This window comes from Castor canadensis, chromosome 8 (assembly GCF_047511655.1).
Source record: "Castor canadensis chromosome 8, mCasCan1.hap1v2, whole genome shotgun sequence".
Lineage (NCBI taxonomy): Eukaryota > Metazoa > Chordata > Mammalia > Rodentia > Castoridae > Castor > Castor canadensis.
The window spans coordinates 141,243,646-141,267,898 of record NC_133393.1 but is presented as its reverse complement, the minus strand read 5'-3'; the positions used below and the strand labels follow the sequence as shown (position 1 = coordinate 141,267,898).

Sequence of the window (24,253 nt, the reverse complement as noted above, 5' to 3'; positions counted from 1 at the left end):
CAAGAAGAATCTGGCAAGATCTGTAGCTGCAGAAGAGCAACACATGGTGATCTTGGGTGGGGGACATGGTGGTCACTGAACTACAGCCCATCTGTGAGGGAACTGGGGAATTTAACCTCTAACCAAGTCTTCCTCCTGTTCACTAGTGCCTCCCAGTGGGCAGGACAGGCAGTGAATAAAGGTCATCCTCCAAGGTCATGGAGCAGGATGGAGAATGGCTAAAGAGCAGCAAATGGGGACTATCCAGAACCCCTGATTTCAAAGACAAATCTTCAGTCTGTTTGATGTGTAGTGAGAGGAGCAAGGACAACGACACCAAGGCCTGGGGAGAGTGCTTAAGTCAGTAACTAGGACTCCAGGAGTAATTAGATCCAATTACTATTCATTTCCTGCTTACCTGACCCCAGGTGTCTGACCTGAATTAAAAAAGAAACTTCTGTGAGCCAGATCTGGAAGAAACATTAGGGGAACATCAAGCCTGACTCTAGAATGGCCCAAAAGGACACTCAATGAAGGAAAGCAATGACAAAGTTTGACTATTTTATAATCATCCCATCGTCCTGGGCTTATCTTCCCAAAGAAACTAAACCCCAGGTTCTGGTGGCTCACGCCTGTGATCCTAGCTAGTCAGGGGACAGAGATCAGGAGGATCATGGTTCAAAGTCAGCCCAGGCAAATAGCTCACGAGATCCTATCTTGAAAAACCCTTCACAAAAATAGGGCTAGTGGAGTGGCTCAAGGTGAATGCCCTGAGTTCAAGCTCCAGTACCACAAAAAAAAACCAAAAAAACAAAAAACCCCAAACTCTATGGTAGTGTCTGTCATTCATTCCAGGTTTCTAACTTGTCCTCTTTCATTAGTTTTGAAAACATTTCTTTACCAACAAGAAATCCACAAGAGTCGGTGTGTTGTCAGTAGTGTGGGCTGCTCTGACATCTCCTTACATATTCATGAGCTGCCTACATTCCTTACATCACCATGGCTCAGTCACTCTCTACCTCTTAGGCATCCATAAGGCAGGTTATACATACTTCAGCACCCTCTGCTTCTCCTTTGCAATGGGTGAAACAAATGGTTTATATAATTATTTGTTTACTCTATTGCTCCCTTCCAGGCCATGGTGTCCATAATGGCAGAGACCTGTCTTTTTTGTATTTACCTCAATCAGTGTTGGTTGGATACATTTCTTTCACTGACCCTACAGGCTTGCAGACCTACTGGAAGAAAACCAAGAAGAGCTGGCCACCATTGAAGCCCTTGACTCAGGGGCTGTCTATACCTTGGCTCTGAAGACTCACATTGGAATGTCTGTGCAAACACTCAGATACTTTGCTGGCTGGTGTGACAAAATTCAGGTAAGCACAAATGCTCTTTGTTCCGAAGAAAAAGGGACTAACATTCATTAGTGTGTACAACTAGCCAGATCCGCCTTTTAATGTAGGTTTTCTTACATACATAACATGGTTGTCTTAGTCCATTTTGTATTGCTATGACAGAATACCCAGTCTTGGGTATTTATAAAGAACAGAAATTGATTCTCTCACAGTTCTGGGTACTGGGAAGTCCGAGATCAAGGTGCCAGCAAGTTTGACGTCTGGTTCCAAGATGGCACCTTGCCATGTTCTCTGAAGAGAGGAAGTGCTGTATCTTCATGTAGCAGAAGAGAACAAATCCATTCACACGAGCCCTTTGAATAGTGCCGTTAACCCATTCATGAGGGTAGAGCCTCGTGACTGAACACCTCTGATGAGGCCCCACCTCTTGCATTGGAACATATTTCTAATACATGAATTATGGGGGCACCTTCAGACCCTAGCATTGGCTGAAATGACTGCGTGAGGCATGTGAACAGCTCATCCCCTTATGACAGGGAAGGCAGAGATTTGAGGAAACAGATGTCTTTCTTGTAATAAGGAATGAGGGTTGAGCTCAAGACTTTCTGAATCTAAGTTCTAACGGTGTTCTCTGCCCTTTACTGTCATGTCTCCTGAGAGTGTCGAATAGCCTTCTAGATGTATAGAAAGAAGCTTGCCAGAAGAGAATGCAGATAGATGAAGCCATTTGAGCATAAGAAAGATTTTGATGACGACTTGGGTACAATAAGCATTTACTTTTCCTTGGCCTCTAAGATAAGAAGTATGTGCTAACAATGGCAGCCACGCTTGCCCTTAGCATGGTGGGGGTATGGAAGGAAAAAGTGGGGCTCCTAGCAAAGAGCAGAAGGCAGCTGCTCATGGACTCCATGGCAGCAAGGAGGAGGAAGAGGACAAAATGTAGACGGGCTTAAATGCAGCTCCAACCTCACGATGACTCATGCTTGGATCTCCTATCCGCTGGCTCTCTCTCTGCAGAGGAGACTGGGGAACCTAATACTCACCTGGGTGCATTGCTACCTGCAGTGTTAGCAGAGAGCCAGCGACACAGGTTTAAGTCCAACTGTGCTACTGAACAGTTAAAGCCTTGCTTCTTTCATCTGTGAAATGGTCACAATCATACATCCATTGCAAGTTATGCTAAAAGATTGGAAATAAGCTACTTCTACATTACAGGACAAGATGAGTCTGAAACATAGTGGGTCTTGCACATAATGAAGTTTTTATTGTGGTTGAGCCACAAAGTCATGCATTTATAAATACTTAGTAATAATGGCTCAGGTCTATCTCTTATCCTTAATCATGGGCTACAAAGAGCTTCAAAACCCGAACGTTGATTTGGTCAGACTCATTTGCTACCAAACCCTGACCCAAATGAACGGGATTCTCTTCATAATCTTTATTTATAGCTCCAAGCGTGAACATTCCTCTTTCATTGAGTAAATATGTTTGTTTATGGAGGGCCCTCCCAGACCCTTCTGTGGGCAATAGATAATGTAAGCAGTTTCCACTAAATTATGCTTCCAAGGTCCCCAAAATTCTGCATTCCAAAACAGACCTGGCTGCAAGGGTTTCAGATAAGAGATTGTACACTTGTATCAGTAACAGGAACAATGTCTGATGGGACAAACCAAGCAAACAGCTTCAGTTAAAGACTACTGTTGTGCCGGGTGTGATGGCTCATGGCTATAATCCTAGCTACTTGGCTCCCCCCCCCCTTTTTTTTTTTTTTGGTGGCACTGGGGTTTGAACTCAGGGCCTCATGCTTGCTAGACAGGCACTCTTACCGTTGAACCACTCCACCAGCCAAATCCTAGCTGCTTGGGAGGTAGAGATTAGGGGGATTGTGAATTGAAGCCAGCCCAGGCAAAAAGTTTAAGAGACTGCATCTTAACCAATAGCTGAGAATGGAAGCGGGTACCTAGCATCCCAGCTACTCAGGGAAGCATAAATCGGTGGAGGATCACAGTCTGGGCTGCCCAGGCATAAAATGAGATCCTACCTCAAAAATACCCACAGCAAAAAGGGCTGGAGGCATGGCTCAAAGGATAGAGTGCCTCAGGGCCTTGCACCTGAGTTCAATCAGGACAAAACCACTATTGTGACTCAATTTGGATTAGTTGTGTACAACAGAAAACCGAAGTGAGAAGTTTTTTATTTTTCTCCCACTTTCAAGGGGTTGAAAGACTAGTATGTGCGATTCCTCCCCCCCATTCCCCACCCCCAACCCCCCACCAGGCTCTGTTACTACCATTGACTTCTACCCTCAAGGTTGTCTCATGGTCTAATGATTACCACTGCAGCGCCAGCCATTTCAGCAACATTCTGAGCAGGAAGGAGGAGGAAGTGGGAGTGGAGAAAAATGTAAAGTCAGCCTACTTTAAAGAACATTCCCTTCCTAATGCTTTGTGCTTACATGCGCCCTTGACCATCTCTATGTGCTATGGAGACTAGGAAGTGGTATTTTATTGGACAGTGCTGTCCCCATTATTAATATTGGGATTCCTTCCCCTACTAAGGAAAGAGAGGAGAATGGACATCGGGCAATTGATGTTCTCTGCCATGCTGGAAGTTGGAAACAGGTTGACTAGATTAGAATTTTGTTTATTCTCCTGTGTCTCATAATTCTTTTGAAAGAGAAACAGTTCTTTCTTGGGTAGGGTATATTTTTTATAAATTGAACAGACCCTTTTCATATTAACTGGGGACAAATAAGAGAGGGGGACAGGAAATGGGTTCTGTGAGGTTAAACTCATTAATTTAAATTAGTAAACTAGTTATCAACCTTTTCTCTCCCTCAGGGCTCGACAATTCCGATCAACCAGGCCCGTCCAAATCGCAACCTGACCTTCACCAAGAAGGAGCCCCTGGGGTAAGGCGGTGGGAGAGGGGGAGGCCGCAAGGCACCAGAAGTTGTGTTGGTTGGGACAACTGAGGCTGCTGCTTCCTCCCTGCAGCGTCTGTGCCATCATCATTCCCTGGAACTATCCGCTGATGATGCTGGCGTGGAAGAGTGCAGCGTGTCTGGCGGCAGGCAACACCTTGGTGTTGAAGCCAGCTCAGGTGAGGCGTGGGGCGAGGTGCAGAGCTCCCACCCTGCACTCTGAAAAGCGGGCAGACACTTATGAGTAGTGTGTCTTTAAGTAAAACTGAAATTGTATATTATAACATCTTTCTACATATCAAGAACAAAATTTTGATACATCATTGACAAATATTCATTTTAATGCTACCTAACGCCCTGGATGAAGGTGCATTATTGAAAACTTCCATGACCGTGGAGGCAGGGATAGTGTACAGCAGTGTGACCCTCTGACTTCCTACAAGCCAGTTCAATCTTTGCATAATGCCAGGGCCCAGCATTTAACTATACAGAGTGGTTGTGAGCTATCAAAAGAAAAAACCAGATGCCAGTAGCTCACGCCTATAATCCCAGCTACTTAGGAGGCTGAGATCAGGAGGATTGAGGCTCAAGGCCAGCCTGGGCAAATAGTTCACAAGACCCAATCTCCAAAATAACCAGGGCAAAATGGACTGAGGTGTGACTCAAGAGGTAGAGCATCTGCTTGGCAGGTGCAAAGCCCTGAGTTCAAACCCCTGTCCAGTAAGGAAGGAAGAAGCAAAGAAGAGAGGGAGGGAGGAAGGAAGAGAAAATTGTGCGATGGCAGGTAAAGGAAATGCGTATAGACGTGTATGCTATGTACAGCATATACGGAGCACTGTACAGCCTATGGGTGCACAGTATATACTGAACCTTAGTGTCAAAGCATGCAGGGATCAATACTGACATACAGAAAGGGGGTCACTGGAGGGTTCAGGGTGAAGATCTATAAAGAACTCTTTGTACTATTTTAGAAACTTTGTGATGAGTCTGAAATTATATTAAAATTTAAAAAAGACATATAAAATAAAGATCAAAAGAGCTCTTGCACAGCCATCAAGGGAAAACCAGGTACCAGTGTGAAGGACAGGACGGGTCTGAAGAAGGTAACTGCTGTCTGCCTCTGTCAGGTCACACCCTTGACTGCTTTGAAGTTTGCAGAGCTGTCTGTGAAAGCAGGCTTTCCCAAGGGGGTAATCAACATCATCCCAGGCTCAGGTAGGCCCTCAAATGACTCACTCGGTGACAGCCAGGGGGTGGTAAGGGGTGGCTGAGCACCTGTCCCCTCACCAGAGTCTTATCTGAATTCTAGCTATATTAAAACTAAATACAGCTTACCAAGTGTGTAACTCCTAAGGTGGAAGTCAACTGTGTGTGGGAAGCATGTGTGTGTGCGTGTGCATGTGTGGAGAGAGAGAGAGAGAGAGAGAGTTACTGGTAAAACTAGCCTAAGGTGGCCCACTTTGGTTTTCAATAACTACTTTGGCAAATATCAACCAAAGCTCATCCATTATATTAATCACACTTTGCATCACTGTGACCACCACCTGACAGAAACAACTTCCAGAGGAATTGATTTGGCTCGTGGTGCCATAGGGTCCATCCAGAGTCACTCGGCCCTTTGTGCTCAGGCAGAACACCATGGCGATAGGACCATGTGGCAGATGAAAACTCTTCACAGCAGACAGGAAGCAGAGCTGGGTTTACAAGAAAGGGCAGGGCAAGATTTAACCCCAAGGATGACCCCCAGTGACCTACTTCCTGTAGGTAGGCCCCACCTCCTGCCTCTCCCCAGCTCCCAGTAACTCCATCATATTACAGATGCATCGGGGATTCCACTGATGAGGTCGGAGCCCTCAGTATGCAATCACTTCCCCAAAGCAGTTGGTAACCAAACCCCCAGTACATGAGGCTTAGGGAGACACTTCATATTCAAGCCACGACACCCATCAAAGACTGCAAAGGATATTAATTTTGACTTTTGTCAGTTTGCAATTACTACAGAAAATGCAAAACTAAGACTCACATGAAAGTCTGTGAATCTACTCCAATGAATTCAGAGGCTCACCTGAACCGTAAGACATGCACCACATTCTCATTTGTGTTTTGTCCCCTAATTCTACAGGGGGCGTTGCAGGACAGCACCTTTCTGAGCACCCTGATATCCGCAAACTCGGTTTCACTGGCTCCACTGCTATTGGCAAACAGATCATGAAGAGGTACTGACTTTAGTATGTCTGCCTGCTAAAGATCCCATTAAACCAGAGTGCTTTTGGAGTGAGCAAAACCACATTCAATGTAGAAGAGCAATCTACTTTATCACTGCAGGATGCTGTGATGTCTGAGTGCAGTGAAAGACTTTCCAGAGCTTTCAGGCCCACAGTTAACAAAACCAGAGCTACACTGAAATTCTGCCCCTGACTGGTAGCTCTCATAATCCAGCCCAAGAAATGTTCTGTGCTAAAGCTGAGGCCCAAACTTTTTGGATTATAAGTCAGAAATTGAAAAGCAATACAATAACAAATTTATACATTAAATATGGCAAATCTGGACTGGGTATAGAATGGATTCTCAGGACATAGTATTAACACTAGTTTTTAAAAAATTGCTAATCATCTCAATATCCAGAGAGACAAAGTATGTCAGCATAACAGAACGCTGTAGTAGGTGGATGGAGAATTTTTTAATTACATTGAAAATTGTTAAGATGATCATTTGAAAGAAAAATAAGGCATAAGCTTATATGTATTAGGTGGTCCCAACTCTGTTAAATGAGGTAGGGTGTGGTGGCACACTCTTATAATCCCAGCACTCAGGAGGCTGAGACAGGAGGATCTCAAGTTCAAGACCATCATGAGGCTCTATCTCAAAAACGCAAAACAAAAACAAAACCCGCAAGAAACAAATAAAAAAGGTAAAAGCCATCACTGGACGGACCAGAGGTAAGTATATTAAAATGGGAAAAATAATCCAATGGTCATTGAGTCTTGGAAGGAATTTTGTAGGGTTTTTTTTCTTCTGTCTACAATTCTGTCTGCATGTTTTAAATAAGAATACTTATGAGGGCTGGGGGTGTAGCTTAGTGGTAGAGCAATTGCCTGACATACACAAGGCGTGGCTTTGGTCCCCATCAACATAATTACATAATGTATAAACTTGTCATACATCACTTTTCAAAGGGACTGGCCTAGCAAGCACAAGGCCCTGAGTTCAAACTCCTGTATGGCAACAAACAAACAAACAAACAAAAACCCAAAGGTATAAGATGGGAGAAATAGTTGGGTATTTCATTCCTGTAATCCCAGCTACTAGGGAGGTGGGGATCAGGAGGATCTCAGTTTGAGGCCAGCCAAGGCAAAACCTTAGCAAGACCCCATCTCAGCGTAAGCCCAGCATGGTCTCATGCTGTTGTAATCCTGGCTATGCAGAAGGCTATGTGTAGGAGGATCAAAGTCTTAGGCACACTCGGCAAAAATTCAAGACTCTACCTGAAAAATAACTAAAGTCAAAAAGGGCTGGGGGTGTGGTTTAAGTGGTAGTGTCTGTCTACTTAGCAAGCTTGAAGCCCTGAGTTCAAACCCCAGTAACCAAAAAAAAAAAAAGGAGAAACAAGCAACTTACTTGTAAAATTTGAACCCCCCCCCACACACAATGTTGTAGTACTCTGTTCTAAGTTGAATTTTCTTGGCAGGCCTTTGTGTAACTCAAATTCTTAAAGAATGTGACTTACCTATGAGAATCTCTAATCCTTTGGCCTCAGAATTTTAAAAACCTTTATTATGGAAAATTTCTAACATAAACAAAAAGCTCCAGAAAAAGGACAATGTGCTCACCACCCAGCTTCAATGGTAATCATCACTCTATCATTCAAAGTTTGTCTTTGAGTTTTTTTTTTTTCTTTTTCTTTTCTATTTTGTTTTGTTTTGTTTTTGAGATAAGCTTTCACATGCACCACCGTGCCTGACTGAAGAATTTTTTTTTGGTGGTACTGGGGTTTGAACTCAGGACCTCATGCTTGCTAGGCAGGTGCTCTACCACTTGAGCCACTCTGCCAGCTCTAAACAAGTTCCTTACCATTCCTGAGGCTCAATTTTATTTTCCATGCAAACTGGTAACTTACGGTTTAAAAAACAGAAGAGAAAGAGGGAGGGATGGAGGCGGGGAGAAGCAACAACTAAATGCTCCTTTCCCATTCATTTTCCTTCAGCTGTGCTGTGAGCAACTTGAAGAAAGTCTCCCTTGAGCTTGGCGGCAAGTCCCCACTTATAATATTCAATGACTGTGAACTTGACAAGGCTGTGCGAATGGTAAGAGTGGGTCCGTGGCGCCTGCTTCTAAGTCACGATTCATCTCATTATTGCAGTCTTAAAATGAGATTTGGTTTTGTGTAGCCATAAATAGAAGCTATATTTTTTTTTATTCTAAGAGCACTTAATTTTAAAAAATATTTTTTGAGGGCCTTCATGTCAAAGAGTTTGGCAAACTTCTTAAAAATGATCATTTCTGGCAGAGGGCTATGACATAAAGGGACGTGCCCTTTATATGAGGTTGGGGAGCAGTTGAGCTGGCCTTTTCCCTACTGCCCCCAGGGGGCACTAGCCATGATGAGCTGTGCTCTGACATTACAAGATCCAGGAAATGGCAAACCAGCTGTGCCTAAAGGTGGTGGGCAAGATGGCAAGACTGAGGGCAACACTGCTGTCTCGCTCACTAGTGGAAAGGTCCCGCTGAGGACCCTGGGGCGAAGGTACTTAGTAATCACTGGTGTTGACATCACTTCCAGGAAACAGTTCACAAAAGAAGCCTACAGGAAGGTGAATATAGTGCAAATACTGTGTACGCACGTATGTAAATGGAGAAACGAGACCTGTTGAAACTATTCCAGGAATTCCTGCTGCTGGAATAGGATAAAGGAGAGTGATGGAGGGGGTGAATTCAAGGGTGATATATTGTAAGAACTTTTGTAAATGCCACAATGTACCCCCAGCACAACAACAAAAAATATCACAGAACAAAACAAACAAACCAAAAAGAAGCACCTCAAGAATTGTAGAAAATCATCCCAAGGCAGCTTGAAGAACAAAGATCAGAAAGAGTAAAACCTTTCATTACAGGGGTTGTAGAACAAAGCAAGCAAGCCCTTGCTAATTTCAATAACTATGAGGCTTTTGTTGATGAAAACATGAATCCAGATGGCATGGCTGCCCTCCTGGACTACCGTGAGAATGGTGACCCCATGTATGGTTTTTTTAAGGAGGTTTAGAGATGGGAAGATGTCATGTAATTAATTGATCAATTACTTGGATCTATCAGCTGTCATCCTAACTGGCAGTGCCTGTCATCCGCACAACACTAGGACTTAAGACAAATGGAACTGAAGTCATCTTGAACTCTTCATTTATTTTGACTGTGATTTATTTGGAGTGGTAGCATTGTTTTTTAAGAAAAAAAATGTCGTGTAGGTTGTCTAAAAATAGAGTATTTAAACTCACACACAAAAACAAGATTTTCCTTTTATGAAGGGTAAGAGAGGCTTTCTAAACATTTGTAGTTTATATGAACTGATGTAGAGATTTTAAAACAAAAAATATACAAGTATTACATTTAGATTTGTAGAATAACCAATGTTTTCTTGCAACACAAAATTTGCTTTGAGGTATATTCTTATTGTTACACATATTTTTTTTCCATGTGTTCATGGGCCACAACCAGGCTAAGTCAAAACTGAGTTCTTCCCAACAACTCTCTTCACTAGCAAGTCCAAGAGGATTGTCCATGACTTCTCTGTGCTGTCTGCAGCCTTCCAATAACCCCTCATTCCTCTGTGTACAATTTTATGGTGCTTTTGACTGATCAAGAGATGTTAACACAACTTTCTCTCCTGCCAAAGGGCATGGGCGCAGTGTTTTTCAACAAAGGAGAGAACTGTATTGCAGCTGGGCGATTGTTTGTGGAAGAATCCATCCACGATGAGTTTGTGACAAGAGTGGTAAGGCAATTTCAAATGTGCTTCATGAGTTGTGCAGAAATAGCTTTTACTTGGAAAGTACAGGATTATTCACGACTGTTTAGGAGTGATGGCAGTGTGGTGGTCCTGTCTGGCAGTATAGCTGAGTGGTAGAAAGAGGCTTAGAACACACAAGGCCCTGGGTTCAATCCCCAGCACCAAGAAAGAAAAAAAAACAGTTACTTTTTACAGCTACATCCTGACATATTCACAGACTAAAGTATATGATGTCTGGGATTTGCATCAAAATAACCTGGGAGAAGAGGAAGTGGCCAGGAGTGAATAGTTGTTGGTGCCAGGTGGTGGGTGTGCATGGGCCTTCATTGTATGACTTGTCTACCTTCATATGTGTTTATCATTTTGCATAATAATATTACAGGTCTCTATAAAAATTAATAAGAGTCTGCTCTCATTTGAAGTATATTAGAACCTTGACACTTGTGAGAGATATACTCCTAGATTTTTTGCAAACTCCTAAACTGACGATGAGAGGTACACCACTTGATCCTTATACATCTGTAATATGCAGTTAGCCAATAGCATATAATTTCTTCCACTAAAATGACAAATAAATAGCCCCTATAGATTGACATTAATCCACAAATGTGGAACTAAAAGTCATTTATAGGTAGACTTGTTAAGGTGAACTCTGGAGTTAAACTCTTAATTATGCTATTTATGTCATTATGAAGGTAATTTATATCCATGAACTTGGTTGTATTTACAAAACCAGCACCTGGCTCCTCCGCCCACCATCTGAGCCAATTTCCTACACCCCATCCCACCAGAAAAGCAAAGGTATCACTTCTTCATGACAAGAAGTCAGACAGCAAGGGAGATGGGGAGTCAGGTGGGCAGCTGCTGCCTCCTAGACATCACCGTATTTCAATTTGTGTCTCAGTAGAATCCAATTTGCAGCACTATGTGTCATGGGCTGTCAGTGACAGCTACAACTTGATGAAATTTCAAATGCTGAGATCACGGACTTCAAGGACTTGCTTTATCATTCCATCAACAAATACGTTTTACACACATGTTCTTTGTACTCATCTAACAGCTATTTCTTGAGCACCTACCTAACACCCAACACTGCAGAGGGAATACAAGAGGAAAAAGGCAGACGTGGTCCCTGTCCTCTCAGAGCTTCTCATCCAGTGCAGGACCCCATGCAAGCATAGAGATTATTGCCAGACCTATTTCCAAATTCACTTCCCTGCATGGCCATACTAACTTCCACTGTTTCTTCTCACTGAAAATGCCTCAGAAAACACAGATACAGGTTAAGACAACCGAGGAGCACAAGGAATGATTACTGAGACATGTCAGTGTTGGACACGGTATGACAAAGATTGTTTTTCATTAGAATATTCTAGCAATCCCTTTGGCATGGCTAAACCACAAAAATTTTACAAGGGCAGTCTGTCATTTTACATTTGAGGTAGGGGGAAAATAATGGTGTACCCGTTGTAGAAATTCTTTTGCCATGAAGACTGTAAGTATGTTACATTAATGAAAATTCCAGAACATCAGCTTGCTGTTTTAGTGAACTAACATTAGGATAATTTTAATATAGTTTATGTAGCTTATATTCTATTAGAAATAGTGGTTGAAAACTTGAGCCAGGGCTTTGAAACCACAGTGTGTGCTTTACCTCTTTAAGGTCTCCAGGTTTTTTTTTTTATAAGATGGAAATAACAATTAACTATATCTAGCACTGCTGTGAAGATCAAATGACCAACACATCTATAAACAGCTTAGTACCACACCAGCACATGGTAGAAACTCCATCAAGGGTCCCCATCTTTATATTAACACTGAATTGTGTTTTGTGGACTGGGTAATATACAGGTTGAAGAAATTAAAAAGATGAAAATCGGTGATCCACTTGACAGATCTACTGACCATGGGCCCCAAAACCATAAGGCCCACCTGGAAAAACTGCTGCAATACTGTGACACTGGAGTGAAGGAAGGGGCCACTTTGGTGTATGGGGGACGACAAGTCCAAAGGCCAGGTAAGAGCATCTCCCTAGGCAGCTTATGGGGCACCTGTCTTCTTAAGTTGGAATTTTCATCTTACCACCATCTTACTGCAAAAGTAAATAGTGACACTTCTAATATGGTCAGGATAAGTCTCTACATCTGGCTTGACTACTTATAAGCTGTGGCACATTGGCTGATACAATTTTCTTGAGTCTTAGTTTCCCCCTAGATAAAATGAGGTGAAATGTGCACAGCCTGCTTTACAAGGTTGTGAAAATGACAAAAACGAATGAGAAGGCCCTTCTCTGTCCATTAACAAGGTAATGAACGGTGTCATCGGGCACTTGTGATCCAGGTTCTTCGCACTTTGAGATTTAATCTTGACCAACAGAGCCTGGGAAGGATTTGTTCCTGTGGTGTAAGGCAGGACCTGTTATTAAAATGTGTGCATGGTTCCATGCTACCATTCTCAAGAGCAGAGGCAAGCAACTAATCATTTTTAACTGCCACAGGCAAATTGTACACCATTACCTTACTCTAAACATGGACAATTACAAGAAAAAATTGAATATTTGCCCTGGCTTCCTATATGAACTCAATTTCTAGGTAACTGAGTAGGAGACTTTTATGAAAAACTGTCCCTGCAAATGAATGTTAAAAAAAAAAGTGACAAGAGTAGAAAAATCTCTACTCTGCCTCTCTCTAATAGATGAAGTGATTGATTCAGGAAGTGACTGTCTATGGAGGGTGAAGTTGTTAGTGAAGGTTGAGAGGGACCTGGCGTTTGCAAGGTACCCAGATATTCACACTGAGATTGCTCACAGGTCATGAACTGAAAAACACAACTTTACAAAGCAGGGCTCAGGTTGCTACTACCTGAGGCCACTGGTCAAGCGAGCATCAGAGAAGGTGGGACAACTGGATAGCATGCCTTTCTTGTTGGAATACAATGTGTGATACACAATCTCTCCCGTGAAGTGTTCTTGCCAAAAAAAAAAAAATATATATATATATATATATAAAACCTGAATATAATCACACCATTAGGTCAAACTTTTAATTTACAAGGAAGGATAGGATTGTTATTTAATAGGTGCAGAGTTTTGGTTTTACTAGCCAAAAGAGTTCTGGAAATAGATAAAGGTTGCATGACATTATGAATGTATTCAGTAACACTACACTGTGCACTTAAAAATGGTGCAGATGGAGCACTCGGGAGGCTGAGGCAGGAGAATGGCAAGTTCAAGTCCAGCATAGGCTACACAGCAAGATCCTATCTCTAAATAAATAGAATGGTTAAGATGGTAAATTTTTATGTTCTGTGTATTTTACCACAATAAAATAAAATAATATATGGCATAGAGAAGCACATATCACCCCAATGAAGCAATGGCAAATTTAAAATCTAAGACATTCTACAGGGCAATCGACCCCATGTCCTCAACAGGTCAACAGAATAAAAAAGCAAGGGGAGGGCACAGAGAGGCTATTCAGATTTAAAGACACGTAAGAAATCTAACAGCCAAATGCAATGTGTAGAACTTCTTTGAATACAAATCATATAAATTAGTTGTACAAAAAGATATTTTCCAACAAGAGAAAGTGAAATATAAACTATGAATAAAAATGAGCATTGGGGCTGGTGGAGGGGCTCAAGTGGTAGAGCGCCTGCCTAGCAAGTGTGAGACCCTGAGTTCAAACTTCAGTACCGCCAAAAAACAAAAAAGAGCATTAACTTTATTAGCTATGGTATTGACGTTGTGCTGTAATTACTTTTTTTTTGATTTGTCCTGAAATAGTGTAAATGTTGTACTTGGATCTTGCTTTAAGATATTTCAGCAAGTAAAAAATAAATCGAATACAGCAAAATATGTTTATTTTACTATTTATTACTGCTTTTACATGTATTTGAAATTTCCATAATAAAGGTTAAAAAATAAGAACATAGGAATGCCAACACCAAAATGGAGACATGAAACTCTTCTAGGTTTTATTAAATCAAAGGGAAGAAAACTGTAATTAACTGGGAGAATTATTCATTGAAAATGATTTAACCTATAATTCTTTTCTTTTTTCCAAAAAGGCTTTTTTATGGAGCCAACTGTGTTCACAGATGTGGAAGACCACATGTACCTTGCCAAAGAGGAATCCTTTGGGCCTATTATGGTCATTTCTAAATTCCAAAATGGGTATGTTCTTCAGGCATGATTGAACTTGGGTTCTGACTGGATAACTTTCCCGTTCTGCCATTCTGCTGAATACAGAGCATGAAATCAATGCACATGCAATTCTTTACCCTAAAATAATTACCTTAGTTAAATCATTAGATGCATCTGTTTCTAATTAATTAGTGCTAACCACTGCAGTCTATGACATATTTTTGCTTCTCAGCTTACATTAATGACTGACATGATGGGATTTTAGCTGATTGGATTTTAGTTTTTATATTGTAGACATCTGAAATGCCTATGGAACAAGGTAAGTATCAGAAATAACAAACCAGTGTTCACATGTATATTCCTGGTGGTGGTGCGGGGGCGTGTAGGAAATCTGATCTTCCCAAAGAAAAAGGGCTGCTGTCATAGGGGATTATGTCACAGTAGCCTGCTACTTAGTTTTTCATAGAAATTTCCACAATCACCATATTCCGTTTGTAAATGATATGCTGTTTGATAGAGTACATGAAACTCTCCAAAGCGTTTGGCCTATCAAATGGAACCATGTACCACTGAACTCTAGGACCATGCTGAGTACAATGGAGTCTCTCCGCACAGTGCACAGAATTCTTTAGAACTGCTCTAGGTTTACTTCAGCCAATGTGAAGCTGGAAAATAAATGGATGGAATTCAGAAAGACTTCTTACTTGTTCATAGACTCACTGAGAGATTTCTGAAGACACCAAGCTATGAAGAGTAACCTTTTGATATGCTAATCCAAGGATGCCTGTTACCCCTTTCGTCTCACAAATTCCCTAGAGGATAGACTTGGCATTAAACATGCACAGTAACGGCTGGGTTTGGAGGATCTAAACATGGATAAGTCCCTGTCCTCCGGGAGCTTACCGTCTAATGGGGGAGGTCACCACAGGCAAGATAGATTGGGATGATGGTATGCGCTCTGCTGCCTCACCTTCCTACCTCTGTGGTTATTTAACCACTCTGGGCCCCAGTTAAAAAATTGGATTAATAATAGTGTCTTGGGTCATTCTGATAAGTAAGTCAAGTATTTGCTGTTGCTGTGGTCACGGTTATGCTTACTGCTATTCTGGAAGGAAGCATGCCATGGACAAAGTACGACATTTCGGTAGTCCGCAATGATAAATGGCATAAAGTCGTCTTTCTGCCCCTGGTCCAGTCTATAAACATGTGAATCACTGTCCTGTGCAGTGCATCATGAAATAGGAGAGTTTTAGGAGTCTCAGTTCTCTTCAAGTTAGGTTCCAAATTCCATGTGCAAGTCTGAAATTATGTATACAGTTAAGATGACTTTGAAAATTCCTAGGGAGGGCACTGTGTTGCAGCCTGTCTTGCCTCTCGATAAATGCAGCACAATAAATTTTCCTCCAGTTCTGGAACAGATTTTCTTTGCTGGAACATCATAAAATGGGTGGCTTGCGGTTACTGGCCAGGTCATAGAAAGGCGTGCATTTTGAAGCAGTAGGATCTCATTCAAAAGGGGGAGCTACACTATGCAGGCACACCGGACTCGATGTGGACTTGGCTGAAAGAAGAGGTCACGCCTTCTCTTACTTGGGAGTATCTGTACCATGGGCCTCCTTACCCAAGACTTCCACATCAGCAATGCAACCAGATTGAGAACACTTTTTAAAAATTTCATCTGAAGTGAACATGTACAATTCTTGTCATTATTCCCTATTTACATAGCCTTTGCTCTGTATTAAGTATTGTAAGCAATCAAGAGGATGTGTGTAGGTTAAGTGTAAACACCATGCCGTTTTATGTAAGGCACTTGAGCATAAACAGATTTTGGTACCTGAGAGGTTCCTGGAACCAATCTTCCTCCGATACTGAAGAACTGTGTACTTGAGTAAAAAGCAGGGAAATTACCTCTTTACAGGACCCCCTTACTCTCTCTCATTGAATGAGCATATGTAACTGAATTCACTCTCATTTGATGAAGTGACACCACAGAATCAAGAAAGATAAGGCGTTATCCTTGCTCTTCCGGAGTGCCCGTTCTCCTTTACAGAGCGTGAACCATAAATACATGAAGAGTTAAATCAGCACTACATAAATTTGTCCCTACCAAAGCTGAGTTTGGATGGTATGTGTTCCAGGCACTAGTAGCTCGTCTCCTCCTCCTCCTCCTACACAAGTCCTTTTACTGTTATTTCCATTTTTCACAAGAATAAAGGAAAGCATGGGGTGATGAGGTTCACTCAGGCAGTCTGGCTGCAGAGCCTTCTCACCAAGCAGGCACACTCTGCCAGCTACACTGTGGGACTGGTGAGAGGCCCTGAATGAGCACTGAACTGTGTGCACAGGATCTGAAGAAGGATGCTCTGAAAATGGAGAAGAATGGATGATAACCACTGAAGTGGCCAGAAAAGATGACTGTGGATCCGATTTTGAAAAGTCATTGCATGGCTTATATGGAAAACATAATAGAGTTGCAATATTTTACTGGGGCTTTCTTTCTGTATAAACCTGGAATGTTTCATTTATAAAATGTAAGCAGGTGGCAGCAAAGTTTTCCTGTTTCTCAAATTGAGGGGAAAAGGTTTAGAGCATAAAATGAGAATGTTTTGCTTTCCATTTAATGGAGTTTTATGTCTTCCTGAAAACACAGGGACATCGATGGAGTGTTGCAGCGAGCTAACAATACAGAGTATGGTTTGGCCTCAGGGGTTTTCACAAGAGACATAAACAAAGCTATGTATGTGAGTGAAAAACTAGAAGCAGGAACTGTTTTCATCAACACATACAACAAGACAGATGTGGCAGCACCATTTGGTGGAATAAAACAATCAGGCTTTGGAAAAGACTTGGGTATGTATGGCCTTATTTTTCTCTTCGCATCCTTGCTGTTGCCACGTCACAGAAGAACTTGTTCTGTGTCATACAACGCTTACATTTTATTTTAAAGGGCATTTCCTAAAGGGCAGTTAGAGCTGGGTTTGACAAGGGGACTGATTTTCTAAAAACTGTTAAACATTTTCATTATACACACAGGAAAATTATACCAATTGTGGGGAAAGGTGTTTCTTTTCAAAAGAAGGAGATTAATTCTGAAAGGAAAAAGAAACTCTGATAACGTATTTTAACTAAAATGTGTTTTTGTCTTTATCTGACATTCAACATGAACTTGGCTTCTTTTTTTTTTTTTTTTTTTTGCGTTACTGGGGTTTGAACTCAGGGCCTACACTTGAGGCACTCCATCAGCCCTTTTATGTGAAGGGTTTTTTTGAGATAGGGTCTTGTGAACTATTGGACAGGGGCTGGCTTCGAACCCTGATTCTCCTAATTTCTGCTTCCTAAGTAGCTAGGATTACAGGTGTGAGCCAGTGTCTCCTGGCTTTTTTTTTTTTTAAGACAGGGTTTTTCCATTTAGTGAAGGTGTGCAAGTTGGCCTGGACACCTGCCTCAGCCTCCTGGGTTCTGGGACTACAGGCCTAGTCCCACCACACCCAGCTGGATTTAGCTTTTGTCTTGTTTTTTGGTGGTTTAAGGGTATGACTCAGGGCTTTGTGCTTACCAGGCATGCACTCTACCACTTGAGTTGGGTTTAGCTTTTGTGGGACTAAATGGAACTAAGAAAATAAAATGAGTAGAGGGCAGTAGAAGCTCTGAAAATGAACCCTGGCTCTGAGCTGCTTGGCAGTCTTCAGAGTCAGCGCTGCAAGGGGCAGAAATTGTTGGGAGCCTGGGAACTTAGATTTATAGTTTGTAAAAAGACTAGAATGTAATTCACTGTAGCAGTGGCACTAACACCTTTCAAGCAATAGCTCTGTGTCAAGTTCTATTCTCAGCACTTTACCTGTCTGAGCACAATTGTCATGACAGCTCTAGGAGACAGGCACAATCCCAGAGTCACACAGGCACTGGCAGAGAGAATTCAAAGCCAGGCAGTCTGGCTATGGAGCCCACCTCTTATTCTCTACAGTCCTGTTTCAATATATGAAGTGTTTGAGATTGGGATTTATTTTACATTTTCTCTTTCCTGATGATTTTTGGCAATGTATTTATAGTAATAAATATATTGGTTCTCTTCCCTGGATCTAAACAAAGCACACTGAAGGCTCTTGCAGAGAATTTTTATTACAAAGTGAGGCAACCATTTCCACTTGTGTTTTCATGGTGTAATTGACAGCTTAAAATGCCGTTTGCCCAGTAGTCTCTTCTCTCCAAATTTTGAAACTATTTCGTGTAGTAGTTCTTAACCCTAGCTGCACCTTGGATTAGAATCACCTGGGAGCTTAAAAAAAATACTGATCAATTGCTCGGGGTATGAGCTGGGAGTTTACAAAGATCCTTGGTGACTCTAATGTGGGGACAAAGTTGACAGCCCTCCTTCTAGCTCAGCTTCCAGAATCCCAGGCTCATTCATTTCACAGTATTTGCTACCTTTAACTACTGAAGGGATCAGCGATTGTACCAGCTCAAAACAGATGCAAGTGAAGAAGGCAGACTGATTTGCTTTTTGCTTTGTCATGCTCTTCCATCTCTAATATGCAATATAAGCTGTCTTTTTCTTATCTTTAAATTATTAAACCCAAAGTATCTAAATTTTCTTTCCTGTGCTCAACTGTTCTTCCTTTAATGTAATCTAAAGGATGGTAACTGGTCACTTCCATTCAAAAGACAAAGCCGGAATTCATTAAGCAAGGAAATAAAGGAGGAAGGCTTTGGGTTGAAGTTGATTAGCCAGTGCTCTCTGATCCCTGGAAGGCTTCACTGCACAACTAAGCCCTCTCTACTCAAAGTGTGCCAGTCACAGGAGAACAGTTAGGAACTCAGAACCTCAGAGCTTTCCCTGGACTCCAGTGAATCAGAACCTACAATTGAGCATAGCCCCCAGGTGATCTGTATGAACTTTAACATAGGAGAACCAATGGCCTAGGCCACATTCCAGGTACTCTGTGACCTACATCTGTGTCCCAAGGTCTGGTGATATCATGTCACCTTTGAATATGGAACATCAACTGCTTTTCTCTCCCTAGGTGAGGAAGCTCTCAACGAGTATCTCAAAACCAAGACTGTGACACTGGAGTATTAGAGCAATGCCATCACCAGGAAACCCTTGGCAGAGAGCATGACTTCTCAACTCTATATACTGAAGAAACCCGGATGTGCTGACGAAAGGGGAACCAGCCATGAGCCAAAAAATACACACCTGGACCAAGAAGAGGGTCAGGCCACTTGTCTGAGCATTTACACATGTGCCTGAATATTTATTTTCTAATGCACCTTTTGTACCTTAAAATGATTTGCATTTGATGGGTTTTGAGTACATTTGATATCATACACATTTGTAAAACACCAACGTGCTTTTTCCCTAGCAAGACTCATCTATTCATGGTCATCCACTGTGAAAACATCCGTATCATGCAGCTGCAATGACAAGGTGCCCTGGAATCTCTGTATATGTACAGGCTTTAACCTCTGAACCATACATGTGGATTATTGAAAGATTTTCTATAATTTTGCTTTTAAGAAATTATGCATCCTATAAGGAATGTGAAGGTAGTTCTGTTCTTTTCATGTTTGGAATAAGATACATCTTTGTGCCTTTGATGTTCCCTTTTTTTAACACACTGTGATGGGTGACCAGCCCACAAACATGTCTTGAATTATCTACCCACTAGGTACAAGGTACTATACTATGTTCTGAGGAGCATACAAAACTTAATGACATGGCAGTTGGCCTCACATAGCTTGAATTCTAGTAAGCAGCTTTTAAAGGGAAATTTACAATGAGATAGACTAGAAAATACGTATACCTTGATGGCTGAACTTGGTTCATATCATACCACTTCCTATGTGTGACTTTGGGAAACATGCAACTTCTCTGAGCCTCAGCTTCCTTGCATGTAAAACAGGGCTCAAGATGGTTGCTCAGGTTTTTATTAAAAAGATTCAATGCAATAATATAAGAAGAGTGCCTCCCCTTGTGCATCACTCATGGCAAATACTCAAGTTTAACTCTCTTCCTCCACCACTACTTTAAAAATATACTGATCTGTTAATTGACTAGATGAATTGACTCCTCACAACTCTCTTAGATTACTTTTCTCACCCATTGTTCTAACACAGTGCTTGATATAGCAGAACATGCCTTGTCACTTTCTTAGTGACAAGGGCACTAAGAAAAGGGTCACCTTTTCTCAGCAGCTTACCTAATGTCCTTCACAGGATCACTTACTTTCCATTTTCCTACCAACTGTTCTGCTACTCACTAGCTGTGTGATGCTGGGCAAGCTAGTTACCTAATATCTCTGAGTCCAGGTTTGGTGTCTATAACATAGAGATAAAATCCCAATCTCATTGGGTGCTACAATGAGAAAATGAATATAATGCTTTTAACAAGATGTTTGGCTCATACTCAGAACTCAAGAAGTGGCAGTATTAGCCACCTCTGCAGTACTTTCATGATTTCCCATTGTGAAATGAAAGTAGGTAGGTAGGTAAGTCTATTACCATTGACATGTGATTACAAGAAGCTGTTTCCTGAATCATGTAAGTCTCCAGGAGATGGCCAGAACAATCAACTCGTATTAATCCTTTTTGAGGTAAAATTTCAGTGAGCTGTATTTCTTTGACTTTGAAGACAGCTCCCAAGGAGTACTTACTTACTACTTTGGAGACTAGATGAAGGGAATGTAGGGAATCAATAAGCCGCAAAGACAAAATCAGAGGCAGAAAACACTTTCAAAGGAAAGAATACCAGGTTTGATCCTGGCTTGATTAACAGAGCAAATCTTGCCTTACAAGCATTTTTTTATTATAATTCAGCCCATGATAATATCAGGAATATTCACTGGGTCCAAAATGGCAGTGCATACTTGAACAAAACGACAAAGGCCTTGTTAAGTAACCACTTTTATTTATTTGGTAAACAGTTTGTAGTTTCTAAAATAGATTTTTTTATGACATGCAATACTTAAGGCAGCATTTTCTTTACTAAAAAATAAAAATCCTTTCCTTGTACTTACCAAGAAACTTTTTGCTACAAATAGGCTAAGAAAGCCTGTGTCTTTCGCTAACAGCTGCTGCCTTTCCCTAACAGCTGCTGCCTTTCCTGTCTGGTCAGTCTTTGACTTGTCTAAATGCTGATGTAGACTTCTGTTAGACAAGGAATTCTTATCCTTTGGTCCTTTTTTTATCTCTACTACCACCACCTTTTGAAGATGTGTGATGTCTTTCTAGTCCTGAAGTATCCCTTGGCTTGTGATCCACACTCGACCCTACTCTGACTTCTCTCATTCAACTAGTGCTGCTGCTAGCACTTGTACTGGAGTACTGGAGCTGCTTCCACTGCTGCCTACATAACCACTACTCAATGAAGTGTTTGAACTCATTCCATATGATTTAGGATATTGATACTGGAGTGTTGGTCCCAACTTCATGTCCTGGCGTAGTTGACAATTGAAGATGCCAGACCAGGAGTTAGGAGTAAAGTAAGCACAAAGTCTATTGAAAGGATAGCAAAGTACCCTAACGGGTAGGACTCAGTAAAAGAGCTAAGCCAAACAATGGCTGAAGTCTAGGAGCTGATACAGGGCTCGGCCTGACTTAGGCACTCCCTACTCTACTGTGAAGCTGCATCTATAAATTGTACTATCAATAAGTAGTCTAATTGACTACTTATTGAACTTTACCATCTGGCTGCCTGCCCCTCATCCTTATCAGATTGCACATTCCAGAAGGATCTTGCCTTATCAGTAGGGACATTCCAGTCTGTTAATCTATCCTGTCCTTGAGACCTGCCATATACATTTTATAACTACTGTTCATTATTTTGGTGATACCCATTTTTGTTTACCTTGGGAAAGTTTGCTGGGTTATCTTCCTTAATGAGTCTATATTTCATCTCTTTAGATGTCTGTCTTTAAGAATGCTTGTCTCCCTTATCTAGGAGAAAGACCGCTGCACTTTATTATCTGGGTGAGAAGCCCACTCCTCACATCTCCTTAGATGTTTGCTTTTAAGGATGGCTTCCCATCTCTTTTATCTAAGACGAAGTTATTTCTGCCATCTGTTCCCTTTACATTCATTCCCTGGTTCATTTCTGGCATTAATTCCCCCTCATGTTTGCTCTCCTCATAATATCACTCTATCACATTACTTTAATAACAAAATGACAGATAAAAACATGCCTGATCTGGATTGATTTCATTTTACCCTGTAATTAACATTAATTTCAGTGGCAGTGTTATTAATCCAAACTTCCTTGAGAATGCGAAAAAAGCTATGGACCCCTTTTGTCCCACTGTCCCCAAATCCATGTGCATAGACATCATTCTGCAAATGGCTACAAGGGAGTCACGGACCTCCCAGAGGCCATGTGGGGCCCAGATTAAGAACTTATTTCTCCACAGCAAGTTCTAAAAAGTTCTCACTAGCCAGAGCTTCTATATCTGACTACTGATCAGTCAAAGGTTCAAGGAATTCTTAAAATTATTAAGAGAATTTGAATGGAAACAGCCTGTTAGTTGGTTTAATTAAGAGTCATTAAACCATCACTGTTCCTTCAGATCACTGATTATTTTTGCTAGGCTAAGGGATAAAACTGTGATCCAATGCTGCTAAACTGGGGAGGTATGAGTACCATGACCACTTCTTTCTTTGTAACTTCCCATCTGTGTGCCTTGAAAAGCAGTTCCCTTGGCTCAAACTCCCTTCTGGGCCTTTCCTATCCCTAGCAGAGCTAAGCATCTCTTCTCTAGGCTCCCTTTGTCTACAGCATAGTTCTTACCACCTGGTACTGAAGATATCTCCTGCTTAACTAGATATGAATATCCCCTCCCCATCCCCAGGGTTGGCATTCTGTCAAAAATACAACAGCTGTTGTTTCTTGAGGGCCTCCTATGTGCCAGACACTATGCTAAGCACTTTTTAAATGATCTTATTTAATCTTAACATATCTTTAAAAAAATGAATAAACTGAAGTGCTCCTCTCACTGCCCCCACCATTACCAAGCCATCAGTGTCTCTTTCAGCTATGGCCCAAGCCTCCCACTAGGCTTCCTTATTCCTCCCTTGTATGATCCTGTTCAAAGCCTAAGTGAGATGCTGTCATTGTTCTGCTCAAAACCCTCTGATGGCACACATTTTGCTTAGAATAAAGCCTAGCTTATTTACTATACCCTGTCAACTCTGCTCCTGGCTGCTCCTGACCTCATCTCTAGCCATTTCCTTCTCTTCAGTGCTAGCCATCCAGGTTGCCCTGATGCTCCTCAAACAGATCACACATGCTCCTGCCTCAGTGTGGTTGTACTTACGATTCCCTTCTTCCACAGGTGTGCTGGTGAAAGTCTAACAGATGGCTCTCTTGGGGGAAAACGTGATTTGTAGCATATGCAGGTATCTGTGTGTAAATAGTCCCTTTAAGGCTGTTTTCAGGCTACCAATTAAGTCCTCTGAAGAGGGAGTTTGGAAGAAATGCAAGCAATCAGCAAATGCAAGCCAGCACTGGCACACCACTGCCTCTTCCTGAAGCTTTCTTCTCCACATGTAAATTTACAGCTGACTGTCTCACTTCTTTCAGGTCTCCCCTCAAATACCTTATTATGGACACATTCCCTGACTACTTTTAAAAACAATACCTATGCATCTACTGGTCATTCTTTATTGCCCATATCCTGCATTACTCTCCCAGCACTTAGCACAGCCTGGTACACACTTATCATCACTGTGTCTCCATTAGCATGCAAGCATGGTGAACAGGTGCTTGTGTGTGCAGTACTGGATCTCCTGTGCCTAATGCTGACAGAGCTCAATAAATACATGCTTTCCAATGGTGAGTTTAAGTAACCTGCCCAAACCACACA

At 41.7% G+C, this 24,253-nt stretch overlaps 1 protein-coding gene across 1 annotated transcript in view; it reads left to right on the top strand.

Annotated features, from left to right (window-relative positions):
* The window catches only part of Aldh1l2 (aldehyde dehydrogenase 1 family member L2), a 45,718-nt gene extending 25,359 nt beyond the window's left edge, over nt 1-20,359 (top strand). Inside the window, exons 13-23 of the mRNA XM_074084278.1 lie at nt 1,205-1,355; nt 4,175-4,245; nt 4,331-4,436; nt 5,385-5,472; nt 6,380-6,473; nt 8,462-8,561; nt 10,145-10,243; nt 12,110-12,275; nt 14,327-14,432; nt 17,053-17,252; nt 19,424-20,359. Of these exons, the coding sequence (XP_073940379.1) occupies nt 1,205-1,355; nt 4,175-4,245; nt 4,331-4,436; nt 5,385-5,472; nt 6,380-6,473; nt 8,462-8,561; nt 10,145-10,243; nt 12,110-12,275; nt 14,327-14,432; nt 17,053-17,252; nt 19,424-19,479 (1,237 nt within the window). The 3' untranslated portion in view covers nt 19,480-20,359. The remainder of the gene's footprint in view (nt 1-1,204; nt 1,356-4,174; nt 4,246-4,330; nt 4,437-5,384; nt 5,473-6,379; nt 6,474-8,461; nt 8,562-10,144; nt 10,244-12,109; nt 12,276-14,326; nt 14,433-17,052; nt 17,253-19,423) is intronic.
* Nucleotides 20,360-24,253: the final 3,894 nt, after the last annotated feature.